Genomic DNA, 16,431 nt, shown 5'->3' on the forward strand with positions numbered 1-16,431 from the left:
GTAAATTTTTGGTCAATGGTCAAAAACGAGTGAAGATAGGAGCGCTGTTAACCATTGCGCTCAAGTGCGACTTACATTTATTATGATAGATTAAAAACTCTCCTAAAATATTACTCTGTTATAATATAAAACTTTAAAGCAGTTCCTTTTTTTCATATTTTGTTGAAATTTTTGTTATTGCGACTGGTACTTTTCTGGTTTCGAGTAAAAGTGTCACATAGTTAAAAAAAAGAGCAGACCGCCTTAACAGGAGTTGACAGATGTCTTTTCACTGCCCATTTTCAGCTTTACCATATGGCGCAGACCAGCACGAACAAATCTCCACCGCAAATCCAATCAACGAGTCCAACAAAAGGTTTCCATCCTTCAAACTCGCCCTTACGGCGAAAGAAAATTTACAAGTAGATAAGCTACACCGAATGCTAGAAAACCAACATCGGCTGACTTATTTCATCCAACAATGCCGTCTCTTGAAGAAGCACGAGAAAACGAAACCGAAGAAGCCAGAAAAAAGAGAAACTAGAAATGAACGCCTCAAATTAAATTGAGAGAACGAAAGCAAAACTATTAAATTCGGAGGCCCCTACGTCCACCGTTACACGTGGGATGAAGACACGAAAATAAAAAGCCTGTTATACCTATCACTAGGAGAAGAAGCTACACACAGATTTTGAAAAAAAAATAAGCCACATACAAAAATAGACATCTGCAGAACTTACGATTTCGTCCTCGAGCTCGGCATGACTTGTACAAAACCCAAAAACACGACTCATGACCGCTTCCAATAATGTCACTCAACATCTACATGAAGTTTCGAGTAAAAGTGTCACATAGTTAAAAAAAAAGAGCAGACCGCCTTAACAGGAGTTGACAGATGTCTTTTCACTGCCCATTTTCAGCTTTACCATATGGCGCAGACCAGCACGAACAAATCTCCACCGCAAATCCAATCAACGAGTCCAACAAAAGGTTTCCATCCTTCAAACTCGCCCTTACGGCGAAAGAAAATTTACAAGTAGATAAGCTACACCGAATGCTAGAAAACCAACATCGGCTGACTTATTTCATCCAACAATGCCGTCTCTTGAAGAAGCACGAGAAAACGAAACCGAAGAAGCCAGAAAAAAGAGAAACTAGAAATGAACGCCTCAAATTAAATTGAGAGAACGAAAGCAAAACTATTAAATTCGGAGGCCCCTACGTCCACCGTTACACGTGGGATGAAGACACGAAAATAAAAAGCCTGTTATACCTATCACTAGGAGAAGAAGCTACACACAGATTTTGAAAAAAAAATAAGCCACATACAAAAATAGACATCTGCAGAACTTACGATTTCGTCCTCGAGCTCGGCATGACTTGTACAAAACCCAAAAACACGACTCATGACCGCTTCCAATAATGTCACTCAACATCTACATGAATCAGATGAAACATTTTCCAGCCGACTTGGCGATCTAGGAGCACGAGCCGTACCAGGAATTTTTGAGGAAAATCTGGTCAAAGATTTCTTTATCGGACGTATGAATAACGCCAGAATGCACGTATGATCAAAATCTAATCACTCAACTGACTTTAAAAACCCTTTTCTAGAGAGTGACAAATGACGTCACGCGCGCAAAAACCATTAGTGAGAATAAGAAGTCACTTAGAAATTTCGGCCTTCAGATTTGCTGTGTGTAACAAATGTAAAAAGAAAAAGAGTGCCAGACGACGAAAAAAACCTAGCAGGACAAGTGTTGCCCAACAATTCAAATAATTTTCATTGACTAAACAATAAACAACTTCACACTAATTTCAAATTCGAGTGAAAAAAAATCATGCCGCTAAACCACTCGCTTTTTTACTCTACTTCCTTATTCGGCGACCAAAATCACAACTCAAATTTCATTTAATAAATCATGAGAATTGATTTATTACAATTCAAATTCTTTTAATTGTAAGATATAGCCGAAGAATTCTGGAAGCGACTCAAAGCTTCAGAACTTCGCAGAAAAGCAATACTTGCTTTGGAATAAGTAAAGAAAAACAATATCGACATCATTCATTAACAAAACAAAGTCACACAAGTTTAAGATAAAATAATAATTTTCACTAAAAACCGCTTTGAATAACGAAAAACTTCAAAACAATAGCATTTTGGAAGCTTGAAAAACGGTCCCGAGACCTAGGACGGTCAAATACTAATAGGCTTGAAAACGATAGGCTAAAAATTAACATAGCCGACAAATTGCCGGAATAGCTGCGAAAGAATAGACCTGCGTGCCGTATACTAGAGATAGCAACGAGACAGACCTGAATTGACAAATCGACGCCGCTCAAAAAAAGCTACGTAAAAAAATTCAGCGATAAATTAATAAAGCTTGTTAAAATTCATCCAACAGAAGCCTCTTATTAGAGACCATTACTGCACATATGAGTTCCTTTGACCTTAAACAAATTCAAATTAAACTTAATTTTTACAGTGCAAAAGTCATTTTATTGAGTGAGGTAAGTCACATGTGATCAAAATATAATCATGCAAAAAAACCTTCGCTAAAGAATGAGAAATGAAATCACGCGCGCAAACGCCGTTAGTGAGAGGAAAAAATCAAAAAATTCGACTTTTTTAGTTTTGCTGTGTGTACAAATGTAAAACGAAAAAGAGCGTCAGACGACGAAACAAAAAACATAGCTGGACAAATCCCGACGTACAATTCAAAGAATTTTCATTGACTAATTAACTAGACTTATAATGGACTATGGGTGAATTGGAAAAACCCAGTTCCAAAAAAGCAGATCAAAAAATATTGTTGGCGATATCATAGATGAAATGAATTCAAACAATCGCAAACATTAAACTAATCATGAAAAGAACGTAGCAAAAAAACACTCAGAGGCAAAATGCACATATGAGTTCCTTTGACCTTAAACAAATTCAAATTAAACTTATTTTTTACAGTGCAAAAGTCATTTTATTGAGTGAGGTAAGTCACATGTGATCAAAATATAATCAGGCAAAAGAACTTTTGCTAAAGAGTGAGAAATGAAATCACGTGCGCAAACGCCGTTAGTGAGAGGAAAAAATCAAAAAATTAGACTTTTTTAGTTTTGCAATGTGTACAAATGTAAAACGAAAAAGAGCGTCAGACGACGAAACAAAAAACATAGCAGGACAAATCCTGACGTACAATTCAAAGAATTTTCATTGACTAATTAACTAGACTTATAATGGACTATGAGTGAATCGGAAAAACCCAGTTCCAAAAAAGCAGATCAAAAAATATTGTTGGCGATATCATATATGAAATGAATTCAAACAATCGCAAACATTAAACTAATCAGGAAAAGAACCTAGCAAAAAATACTCAGAGGCAAAATGCACATATGAGTTCCTTTGACCTTAAACAAATTCAAATTAAACTTAATTTTTACAGTGCAAGTCATTTTATTGAGTGAGGTAAGTCACATGTGATCAAAATATAATCAGGCAAAAAAACTTTTGCTAAAGAGTGAGAAATGAAATCACGCGCGCAAACGTCGTTAGTGAGAGGAAAAAATCAAAAAATTAGACGTTTTTTAGTTTTGCAATTTGTATAAATGTAAAACAAAAAAGAGCGTCAGACGACGAAACAAAAAAACATAGCAGGACAAATCCTGACGTACAATTCAAAGAATTTTCATTGACTAATTAACTAGACTTATAATGGACTATGAGTGAATTGGAAAAACCCAGTTCCAAAAAAGCAGATCAAAAAATATTGTTGGCGATATCATAGATGAAATGAATTCAAACAATCGCAAACATTAAACTAATCATGAAAAGAACCTAGAAAAAAATTACTCAGAGAAAAAATGCACATATGAGTTCCTTTGACCTTAAACAAATTCAAATTAAACTTAATTTTTACAGTGCAAGTCATTTTATTGAGTGAGGTAAGTCACATGTGATCAAAATATAATCAGGCAAAAAAACTTTTGCTAAAGAGTGAGAAATGAAATCACGCGCGCAAACGTCGTTAGTGAGAGGAAAAAATCAAAAAATTAGACGTTTTTTAGTTTTGCAATGTGTATAAATGTAAAACAAAAAAGAGCGTCAGACGACGAAACAAAAAACATAGCAGGACAAATCCTGACGTACAATTCAAAGAATTTTCATTGACTAATTAACTAGACTTATAATGGACTATGAGTGAATTGGAAAAACCCAGTTCCAAAAAAGCAGATCAAAAAATATTGTTGGCGATATCATAGATGAAATGAATTCAAACAATCGCAAACATTAAACTAATCATGAAAAGAACCTAGAAAAAAAATTACTCAGAGAAAAAATGCACATATGAGTTCCTTTGACCTTAAACAAATTCAAATTAAACTTAATTTTTACAGTGCAAAAGTCATTTTGAGTGAGGTAAGTCACATGTGATCAAAATATAATCAGGCAAAAAAACTTTTGCTAAAGAGTGAGAAATGAAATCACGCGCGCAAACGCCGTTAGTGAGAGGAAAAAATCAAAAAATTAGACTTTTTTAGTTTTGCTGTGTGTACAAATGTAAAACGAAAAAGAGCGTCAGACGACGAAACAAAAAACATAGCAGGACAAATCCTGACGTACAATTCAAAGAATTTTCATTGACTAAATATCTAGACTTATAATGGACTATGAGTGAATTGGAAAAACCCAGTTCCAAAAAAGCAGATCAAAAACTATTGTTGGCGATATCATAGATGAAATGAATTCAAACAATCGCAAACATTAAACTAATCATGAAAAGAACCTAGCAAAAAAAATACTCAGAGGAAAAAAACCGTTTAATACCAAGAGCAAGGTCACGAGAATAATTGCAGAAAGCAAAAACCAGTCAAAATTTCAAACTCAATTTCAGCAAATTCTCAGAGCTGTGTTATAATGAGAAATTTTGAAAAAAATCTCAGAAAGAGGCTAAGAGCATAAAATGTATAAACCACAGATAACAAGCAAAGCGAATAAAATTATAAGTCCCAGATGAATGCCAGGGTGAGACATGCTAGGACGCAGAGAATTCGCATACATAGTAAAAACCACTGAAAAAGACTATTTCTTGATTTTTGAAAGTTAGAAAACAAATAACTAAAAAAGATAACTTAAAAAGTAAGAATTGGAAAATTGGACTATGAGTGAATTGGCAAAAACCCAGTTCCAAAAAAGCAGATCAAAAAATATTGTTGGCGATATCATAGATGAAATGAATTCAAACAATCGCAAACATTAAACTAATCATGAAAAGAACCTAGCAAAAAAAAATACTCAGAGGTAAAAAACCGTTTAATACAAAGAGCAAGGTCACAAGAATAATTGCAGAAAGCAAAAACCAGTCAACATTTCAAACTCAATTTCAGCAAATTCTCAGAGCTGTGTTATAATGGAGGAAATTTTGAAGAAAAATCTCAAAGAGGCTAAGAGCATAAAATGTATAAACCACAGATAACAAGCAAAGCGAATAAAATTATAAGTCCCAGGTGAAGGCCAGGGTGAGACAAGCTAGGATGCAGAGAATTCGCATACATAGTAAAAACCACTGAAAAAGACTATTTCTTCATTTTTGAAAGTTAGAAAACAAATAACTAAAAAAGATAACTTAAAAAGTAAGAATTGGAAAATTGGACTATGAGTGAATTGGCAAAAACCCAGTTCCAAAAAAGCAGATCAAAAAATATTGTTGGCGATATCATAGATGAAATGAATTCAAACAATCGCAAACATTAAACTGATCATGAAAAGAACTTAGCAAAAAAATACTCAAGAGGCAAAATGCACATATGAGTTCCTTTGACCTTAAACAAATTCAAATTAAACTTAATTTTTACAGTGCAAAAGTCATTTTGAGTGAGGTAAGTCACATGTGATCAAAATATAATCAGGCTAAAAAACTTTTGCTAAAGAGTGAGAAATGAAATCACGCGCGCAAACGCCGTTAGTGAGAGGAAAAAAATCAAAAAATTAGACTTTTTTAGTTTTGCAATGTGTATAAATGTAAAACGAAAAAGAGCGTCAGACGACGAAACAAAAAACATAGCAGGACAAATCCTGACGTACAATTCAAAGAATTTTCATTGACTAATTATCTAGACTTATAATGGACTATGAGTGAATTAGATGTTCCAAAAAAGCAGATCAAAAACTATTGTTGGCGATATCATAGATGAAATGAATTCAAACAATCGCAAACATTAAACTAATCATGAAAAGAACCTAGCAAAAAAAATACTCAGAGGAAAAAAACCGTTTAATACCAAGAGCAAGGTCACAAGAATAATTGCAGAAAGCAAAAACCAGTCAAAATTTCAAACTCAATTTCAGCAAATTCTCACAGCTGTGTTATAATGAGAAATTTTGAAAAAAATCTCAGAAAGAGGCTAAGAGCATAAAATGTATAAACCACAGATAACAAGCAAAGCGAATAAAATTATAAGTCCCAGATGAATGCCAGGGTGAGACATGCTAGGATGCAGAGAATTCGCATACATAGTAAAAACCACTGAAAAAGACTATTTCTTGATTTTTGAAAGTTAGAAAACAAATAACTAAAAAAGATAACTTAAAAAGTAAGAATTGGAAAATTGGACTATGAGTGAATTGGCAAAAACCCAGTTCCAAAAAAGCAGATCAAAAAATATTGTTGGCGATATCATAGATGAAATGAATTCAAACAATCGCAAACATTAAACTAATCATGAAAAGAACCTAGCAAAAAAAATACTCAAGAGGTAAAAAACCGTTTAATACAAAGAGCAAGGTCACAAGAATAATTACAGAAAGCAAAAACCAGTCAACATTTCAAACTCAATTTCAGCAAATTCTCAGAGCTGTGTTATAATGGAGGAAATTTTGAAGAAAAATCTCAGAAAGAGGCTAAGAGCATAAAATGTATAAACCACAGATAACAAGCAAAACGAATAAAATTATAAGTCCCAGGTGAAGGCCAGGGTGAGACAAGCTAGGATGCAGAGAATTCGCATACATAGTAAAAACCACTGAAAAAGACTATTTCTTGATTTTTGAAAGTTAGAAAACAAATAACTAAAAAAGATAACTTAAAAAGTAAGAATTGGAAAATTGGACTATGAGTGAATTGGCAAAAACCCAGTTCCAAAAAAGCAGATCAAAAAATATTGTTGGCGATATCATAGATGAAATGAATTCAAACAATCGCAAACATTAAACTAATCATGAAAAGAACCTAGCAAAAAAATACTCAGAGGCAAAATGCACATATGAGTTCCTTTGACCTTAAACAAAATCAAATTAAACTCAATTTTTACAGTGCAAGAGTCATTTTATTGAGTGAGGTAAGTCACTTGTGATCAAAATATAATCAGGCAAAAAAACTTTTGCTAAACATTGAGAAATGAAATCACGCGCGCAAACGCCGTTAGTGAGAGGAAAAAAAATCAAAAAATTAGACTTTTTTAGTTTTGCAATGTGTATAAATGTAAAACGAAAAAGAGCGTCAGACGACAAAACAAAAAACATAGCAGGACAAATCCTGACGTACAATCCAAAGAATTTTCATTGACTAATTAACTAAACTTATAATGGACTATGAGTGAATTGGAAAAACCCAGTTCCAAAAAAGCAGATCAAAAAATATTGTTGGCGATATCATAGATGAAATGAATTCAAACAATCGCAAACATTAAACTAATCATGAAAAGAACCTAGCAAAAAAATTACTCAGAGGCCAAAAACCGTTTAATACCAAGAGCAAGGTCACAAGAATAATTACAGAAAGCAAAAACCAGTCAACATTTCAAACTCAATTTCAGCAAATTCTCAGAGCTGTGTTATAATGAAGGAAATTTTGAAAAAATCTCAGAAAGAGGCTAAGAGCATAAAATGTATAAACCACAGATAACGAGCAAAGCGAATAAAATTATAAGTCCCAGGAGAATGCCAGGGTGAGACATGCTAGGATGCAGACAATTCGCATACAAAGTAAAAACAACTGAAAAAGACTATTTCTTGATTTTTGAGAGTTAGAAAACAAATAACTAAAAAAGATAACTTAAAAAGTAAGAAAACAAATAACTTTCGTTATATACAAATAACTTTTCGCATTAGGTGCTTAGATGAACTACAAAACGACTCTCCGGTATACATTAAGAAATCACAATAAAACATTATTACTGAAATTCAAAAGATTTAACGCCAAAAAATACTTTAGATCAATTTTTGATAACACAAAAACTATATCCCTGGCTGTGCACAGAAAATTTTCCCATTAATTAAAACCAATGAAACACAAAAGAAAATTTTGGGAAACCGCCACTATCTGATTAGTTTGAGCACAATTTTACTGAACAAAAAAGACTCAGGCTAAAAACAGTTTCAACACATGAGTTGTCAAAAGGAGGCTGCCATATGACATTCTTCAGAGTAATGAAATGAGAAATATGAGCCCCTTTTGTACTTGAAACGCATTTTAGGCTTTAAAAAACTTTGTGGTATGAATTTCACAAGGTTACATAATAATGCCACATCGATAAAAAAATTATTTCAACAAAAAAAACCAAACTACAAAAAACGACCAAATCGATGATAAAAACGGTTATCTATATGCCCCACTGTCAAATAGGCTTTTCAAAGTCAAAAATTCATTCAGTGAACGCAGCGCATGATCAAAAATTCTCGCTCATATAAAACTTTCACAAGGCAATTTTTCTCACTTTTTTGTAGGTCAAATGCCGTCTGAACGAATAGTACTTCTGGTTTAAAGAAAACCAAGAAAATCAATACTCCAGTTCAAAACGTAAAATCAAGAGCACCGCAAAAATCATTGCTCCGCTCACCTTACAGCTGCACAGGTATTGAAAAAAAAGATTCTCTGGCGTTACAAAGCATCTGCCATATGCTGGAGTTCTATTTTACGTGCGCCCTTGACTCAAACATCCTGTTTCACTCAAGCGATTAAAAAATAGAAGACCACCATTACTCCTATTCGAGTCTTAAAAAAGGAGAGCACCTAAATAAAGGCCTTTGAGTACTGACGCCAGGTATTAAAAATATTTCTCGGTCAGCAAAAATAGTTCACATGCCACCTGAACACATAGTACTTCCAGGAAAAAATCTCAGGAAAACCATTCTCTTGTTCGAGTCGTAAAAAAATTTTTCGAGTAGTAAACAGTGAGAACGCCCATAATAGCTCGCTATCTGAGCTATTAACGAGGAAAACATATCCGACAGATTGCCGGAATAGCTGCAAAAGAATAGACTTGCGTGCCGTATAATAGAGATAAAAAGAGATACAGATCTAAATTGAAAATCGACGCCGTATCAAAAAACTAGGTGAAAAAACATTCAGCGATGAATTAATAATGCTTGTTAAAATTCATCCTACCGAAGCCTCTTATTAGAGACCTTAACTGCACATATGAGTTCCTTGGACCTTAAACACATTAAAATTAAACTTAAATTTTACAGTGCAAAAGTCATTTTATTGAGTGAGGTAAGTCACATGTGATCAAAATATAATCATGCAAAAAAACTTTTGTTAAAGAGTGAGAAATGAAATCACTCGCGCAAACGCCGCGAGAAGAAAATAAAAAAAAATTAGACTTTTTTAGTTTTGCAATGTGTATAAATGTAAAACGAAAAAGAGCGTCAGACGACAAAACAAAAAACATAGCAGGACAAATCCTGACGTACAATTCAAAGAATTTTCATTGACTAATTAACTACACTTATAATGGACTATGAGTGAATTGGAAAAACCCAGTTCCAAAAAAGCAGATCAAAAAATATTGTTGGCGCTATCATAGATGAAATGAATTCAAACAATCGTAAACATTAAACTAATCATGAAAAGAACCTAGCAAAAAAAATACTCAGAGGCAAACAACCGTTTAATACAGAGAGCAAGGTCACAAGAATAATTGCAGAAAGCAAAAACCAGTCATAGTTCAAACTCAATTTCAGCAAATTCTCAGAGCTGTGTTATAATGAAGGAAATTTTGAAAATATCAGAAAGAGGCTAAGAGCATAAAATGTTTAAACCACAGATAACAAGCAAAGCGATTAAAATTATAAGTCCCAGGAGAATGCCAGGGTGAGACATGCTAGGATGCAGAGAATTCGCATTCATAGTAAAAACCACTGAAAAAGACTATTTCTTGATTTTTGAAAGTTAGAAAACAAATAACTAAAAAAGATAACTTAAAAAGTAAGAAAACAAATAACTTTCGTTATATACAAATAACTTTTCACATTAGATGCTTAGATGAACTACAAAACGACTCTCCGGTATACATTACGAAATCACAATAAAACATTATTACTGAAATTCAAAAGATTTAACGCCAAAAAATACTTTCGATCAATTTTTGATAACACAAAAACTATATCCTTGGCTGTGCACAGAAAGTTTTCCCATTAATTAAAACCAATGAAACACAAAAGAAAAGTTCGAGAAACCGCCACTATCTGATTAGTTTGAGCACAATTTTACTGAAAAAAAACACCCTCAGGCTAGAAACAGTTTCAAGACATGAATTGTCAAAAGGAGGCTGCCATATGACATTTTAATGAGTATAATGAGTATAATGAAAAGCAAAAAATTGACAAGAAATGAGAAATATGCGCTCCTTTTGTACTTGAAACGCATTATTAAGCTCTAAAAAACTTTGTGGTATGAATTTCACAAGGTTACATAATGCCACATCGAAAAAAAATTACTTCAACAAAAACCAAATTACAAAAAACGACCAAATCGATGATAAAAACGGCTAAAAACGGTTATCCATATGCCCCACTGTCAAATACGCTTTTCAAAGTCAAAAAATCATTCACTGAACGCAGCGCATGATCAAAAATTTTCTCGCTCATAAAAAATTTTCATTAGGCAATTTTACTCACTTTTTTTCAGGTCAAATGCCGTCTGAACGATTAGTACTTCTGGTTAAAAAAACCAAGAAAATCATAACTCCTGTTCGAGTCGTAAAAACCAGAGCACCGCAAAAATCATTGCTCCGCTCAGCTTACAGCTGAACAGGTATTGAAAAAAAAATTCTCTGGCGTTACAAAGCATCTGCCATATGCTGGAGTTCTATTTTACGTGCGCCCTTGACTCAAACATCCTGTTTCACTCAAGCGATTAAAAAATAGAAGATCACCATTACTCCTATTCGAGTCTTAAAAAAGGAGAGCACCTAAATAAAGGCCTTTGAGTACTGACGGCAGGTATTAAAAACTTCTCGGTCAGCAAAATTGGTTCACATGCCACCTGAACACAGTACTTCCGGGAAAAAATCTCAGGAAAACCATTCTATTGTTGAAACCGTGAGAACGCCCATAATAGCTCGCTATCTCGGCTATTAATGAGGAAAACATATCCGGCAGATTGCCGGAATAGCTGCGAAAGAATAGACTTGCGTGCCGTATAATAGAGATAAAAAGAGATACAGATCTAAATTGAAAATCGACGCCGATCAAAAAACTAGGTGAAAACACATTCAGCGATAATTTAATAATGCTTGTTAAAATTCATCCTACCGAAGCCTCTTATTAGAGACCTTTATTGCACCTATGAGTTCCTTTACTGCACATAAAACAGTTTCAACACATGAATTGTCAAAAGAAGGCTGCCATATGATATTCTTCAGAGTATAATCCACCAAAAATGAAGAAAATAATGAAAGCAAAAAAATTGACAAATAATGAAATATGCGCCCCTTTTGTACATGAAACGCATTATTAGGCTCTAAAAAAATTTGTGGTATCAATTTCAAAAGGTTACATAATAATGCCACATCGAATAAAAAAATTATTCCAGATACAGATCAATTGAAAAAAAAAATCGACGCCGATCAAAAACTAGGTAAAACAAACATCCAGCGATAAATTGATAAAGCTTGTTAAATTTCATTACGCAGAAGCCCTTTCATTAGGGAGCTTTATTACACATATGAGTTCCTTTGACGTTAATTTAATTCAAATCAAACCTAAGTTTTAAAGTGCAAAAGTCATCTTATTGAATGAGGTAAGTCACGTACGATCAAAATCTAATCACGCAAATGAATTTTGAAAGTTAGAAAACAAATAACTAAAAAAGATAACTTAAAAAGTAAGAAAACAAATAACTTTCGTTATATACAAATAACTTTTCACATTAGATGCTTAGATGAACTACAAAACGACTCTCCGGTATACATTACGAAATCACAATAAAACATTATTACTGAAATTCAAAAGATTTAACGCCAAAAAATACTTTCGATCAATTTTTGATAACACAAAAACTATATCCTTGGCTGTGCACAGAAAGTTTTCCCATTAATTAAAACCAATGAAACACAAAAGAAAAGTTCGAGAAACCGCCACTATCTGATTAGTTTGAGCACAATTTTACTGAAAAAAAAACACCCTCAGGCTAGAAACAGTTTCAAGACATGAATTGTCAAAAGGAGGCTGCCATATGACATTTTAATGAGTATAATGAGTATAATGAAAAGCAAAAAATTGACAAGAAATGAGAAATATGCGCTCCTTTTGTACTTGAAACGCATTATTAAGCTCTAAAAAACTTTGTGGTATGAATTTCACAAGGTTACATAATGCCACATCGAAAAAAAATTACTTCAACAAAAACCAAATTACAAAAAACGACCAAATCGATGATAAAAACGGCTAAAAACGGTTATCCATATGCCCCACTGTCAAATACGCTTTTCAAAGTCAAAAAATCATTCACTGAACGCAGCGCATGATCAAAAATTTTCTCGCTCATAAAAAATTTTCATTAGGCAATTTTACTCACTTTTTTTCAGGTCAAATGCCGTCTGAACGATTAGTACTTCTGGTTAAAAAAACCAAGAAAATCATAACTCCTGTTCGAGTCGTAAAAACCAGAGCACCGCAAAAATCATTGCTCCGCTCAGCTTACAGCTGAACAGGTATTGAAAAAAAAAAATTCTCTGGCGTTACAAAGCATCTGCCATATGCTGGAGTTCTATTTTACGTGCGCCCTTGACTCAAACATCCTGTTTCACTCAAGCGATTAAAAAATAGAAGATCACCATTACTCCTATTCGAGTCTTAAAAAAGGAGAGCACCTAAATAAAGGCCTTTGAGTACTGACGGCAGGTATTAAAAACTTCTCGGTCAGCAAAATTGGTTCACATGCCACCTGAACACAGTACTTCCGGGAAAAAATCTCAGGAAAACCATTCTATTGTTGAAAACGTGAGAACGCCCATAATAGCTCGCTATCTCGGCTATTAATGAGGAAAACATATCCGGCAGATTGCCGGAATAGCTGCGAAAGAATAGACTTGCGTGCCGTATAATAGAGATAAAAAGAGATACAGATCTAAATTGAAAATCGACGCCGATCAAAAAACTAGGTGAAAACACATTCAGCGATAATTTAATAATGCTTGTTAAAATTCATCCTACCGAAGCCTCTTATTAGAGACCTTTATTGCACCTATGAGTTCCTTTACTGCACATAAAACAGTTTCAACACATGAATTGTCAAAAGAAGGCTGCCATATGATATTCTTCAGAGTATAATCCACCAAAAATGAAGAAAATAATGAAAGCAAAAAAATTGACAAATAATGAAATATGCGCCCCTTTTGTACATGAAACGCATTATTAGGCTCTAAAAAAATTTGTGGTATCAATTTCAAAAGGTTACATAATAATGCCACATCGAATAAAAAAATTATTCCAGATACAGATCAATTGAAAAAAAAAATCGACGCCGATCAAAAACTAGGTAAAACAAACATCCAGCGATAAATTGATAAAGCTTGTTAAATTTCATTACGCAGAAGCCCTTTCATTAGGGAGCTTTATTACACATATGAGTTCCTTTGACGTTAATTTAATTCAAATCAAACCTAAGTTTTAAAGTGCAAAAGTCATCTTATTGAATGAGGTAAGTCACGTACGATCAAAATCTAATCACGCAAATGAATTTAAAACCTTTGCTAGAGAAAAAATTAGAAATGACGTCACTCGCGCAAACGCTGTTAGTGAGAAGAAGAAGTCATTCAGAACAATTGACTTTTCAGCTTTGCTGTGTGAACAAATGTAAAACGAAAAAGAGCGTCAGACGAAACAAAAAAACAGCCGGAAGAATTCCAGAAGCAAATCTAAGAGTCAAAACTTCACGAAAAACCGTAATCCCAGCTGAAGCCATTACTTTTTGTACGAAACCATTAACTCAATACCTCCCCAGGTCTGATCTAAAAACTGGCAAAATTTAAACCACTATCACCAAGAAGAACAAAACGCAGCAAAATTTTATATCATTGAAAACGTTTGGTAACGTAAAAAAGTTTGAAATAATTAGGATGGTCAAAATACTGATAGGCTGAAAAAACTGAAACAATTTTCAATTGCCCTCTGATAATTCATGATTCTAATCTGAAAAAGATCGCGAAAGAACGGCAGATAATAACAACTTAGAAACTAAGTTAAATTTTTCAAAAACGAATACTCAAATTTAAGAATCATAAAATCACTACAAATAAGTTTCTAGTCAGTGTAACAAAAACAACATATATTTCTTCCCTGTTGCATATATGGTAGACAGCATGATTTCACACTAATTCAAAAATTAAAATCATAGAAAAGACATAAGCAAAAGAATAATATGCAAAGGAAAAAAAATCGTTTAAAAACAATAGCAAGGCCGGAAGAAAATGACAATAAACATTAATGAGTGGAAATTATGGAAAAGGCTTTCTAGAAAACTCAGTACGGCCTTATGTAGAATGAAATCAATTGCAAACCAAAGAAATGACGAAAATCTAAGAAAAAGCTGAAATCATTCAATTTTTTAACAACAGAAAAAAGTCAATATAACCAATATAAATGTAGGTGCCAAGACAATTCTCCAATGATACAAACTATAATGTTAAGAATATGGACACAACGTAAGGAATACCGTAACAAAGACCATTTCTTGATTTTTGAAATTTAAAAATCAAATTAAAAAAAATCAAGAAAAACGAATAAATTTCATTGTTCGGCATTCGATACATAGACAAGACAACGAGTTGTCCGAGACAAAGATGCAACCTTCTGAACAGAAAAAAAAGAAAAGGCAGAATTCTGACATACGAAACATTTTGCAAAAAAATGGTAAAAAATATGTGACAAAAATTTGTGAAAAATATTTTAACTGTTTTTCAAAAACTTAACGCTAAAAAACGATTGAATTTCTATTGAAACGAAATCAAAGTCTTTCACCTTGCACAAAAAGACTATTTGTAGTTATTAAAACGAAAATACGGACGAAAAATTGAAAAAAAATCGGATTAGCATATGTACAATTGTATAAAAAAACATCGATGTAAAAAGAGGCGCTTTGTATATGAGTTATCAAAGGAAAGTTGCCATATTTTACTGATTTTTGACAAAAAGACGGCTGAATGATCCAAAAATGAAGAATATGATAGAAAAAAGCCAAAAATTAACTAAGAAAAATCAAGAAATATGTGCCAATTTGAACTTGAAACGCATTTTCAGGCTCTACAAAACACTGTGGCATCAATTTTCGAGGTTTATATTTCAATATAGGATCGAATAAAAATTATTTCTACAAAAAACCAAATTACAAGCAAAAAAATAAGGCCACTTAAACGAAAAAATTGGCTAAAAACGGTTATCTATATGTGCCATTCAGTCAAAAACTACTTTTCAAAGTCATTAACTAAACGCAGCGCATGATCAAAAAGTTTCTCTCGCTCAAAAAAAATTAGTTCACACGGCAATTTTACTCACTTCCGCTTTTAGGTTAAAACAGCGTCTGAACGAATAGTACTTCCGGTAAAAAAAAACCTTAAGAAAACCAATACTCCTCTTCGAGTCGTAAAAAACCTTAAGAAAACCAATACTCCTCTTCGAGTCGTAAAAAACCAAGAGCACCGCAATATAGCTCCGCTCAGCTTACAGCTTCGCAGCTATAATTAAACGCGTGATGCATTCTAATCTTGGGAACAAACAATGAAACTCAACCACAATTCGGCACACACTTAATTGATTCATAGATGCAGAGAAAAATGCTCACCTCCGTCCAAGTTTGGCACTGTTATCAATGTTGCCGAACTTGTTGACAGCCGTGAAAATAACTGACTTGGCCGGCATATTGACTCCCATGGCGAACGTCTCGGTGGCGAAGAGTACTTTGACAAACCCATTAGCAAACAGCAACTCTACTATCTCCTTCAGAATTGGCAGAATACCACTGTGGTGCACACCTGTTAAAAGAAGCAGATTTTGATTCAATTTTGAAAAGAAATCTGGGAAATAATAATGCAGTTGGGTAAACATTCTGCACAATTGTTACGACTGTTTTTTATTTGACCGCTACTGACATCAATAGAAATGCATCGAATCCTTGCATGGTGAAGACGTTTAACGCAAAGAAACTGGCACAAATAATTGATATGAGCATTTCTGAACGG

At 33.5% G+C, this 16,431-nt stretch overlaps 1 protein-coding gene across 1 annotated transcript in view; it reads right to left on the reverse strand.

Annotated features, from left to right (window-relative positions):
- The window catches only part of LOC142340333 (superkiller complex protein 2-like), a 58,510-nt gene that overhangs the window by 10,755 nt on the left and 31,324 nt on the right, over nt 1–16,431 (reverse strand). Inside the window, exon 9 of the mRNA XM_075390908.1 lies at nt 16,035–16,224. Within this exon, the coding sequence (XP_075247023.1) occupies nt 16,035–16,224 (190 nt within the window). The remainder of the gene's footprint in view (nt 1–16,034; nt 16,225–16,431) is intronic.

The sequence above is a fragment of the Convolutriloba macropyga genome, chromosome 5, assembly GCF_964194025.1.
Source record: "Convolutriloba macropyga chromosome 5, txConMacr16.3, whole genome shotgun sequence".
Classification (NCBI taxonomy): Eukaryota; Metazoa; Xenacoelomorpha; order Acoela; family Convolutidae; genus Convolutriloba; species Convolutriloba macropyga.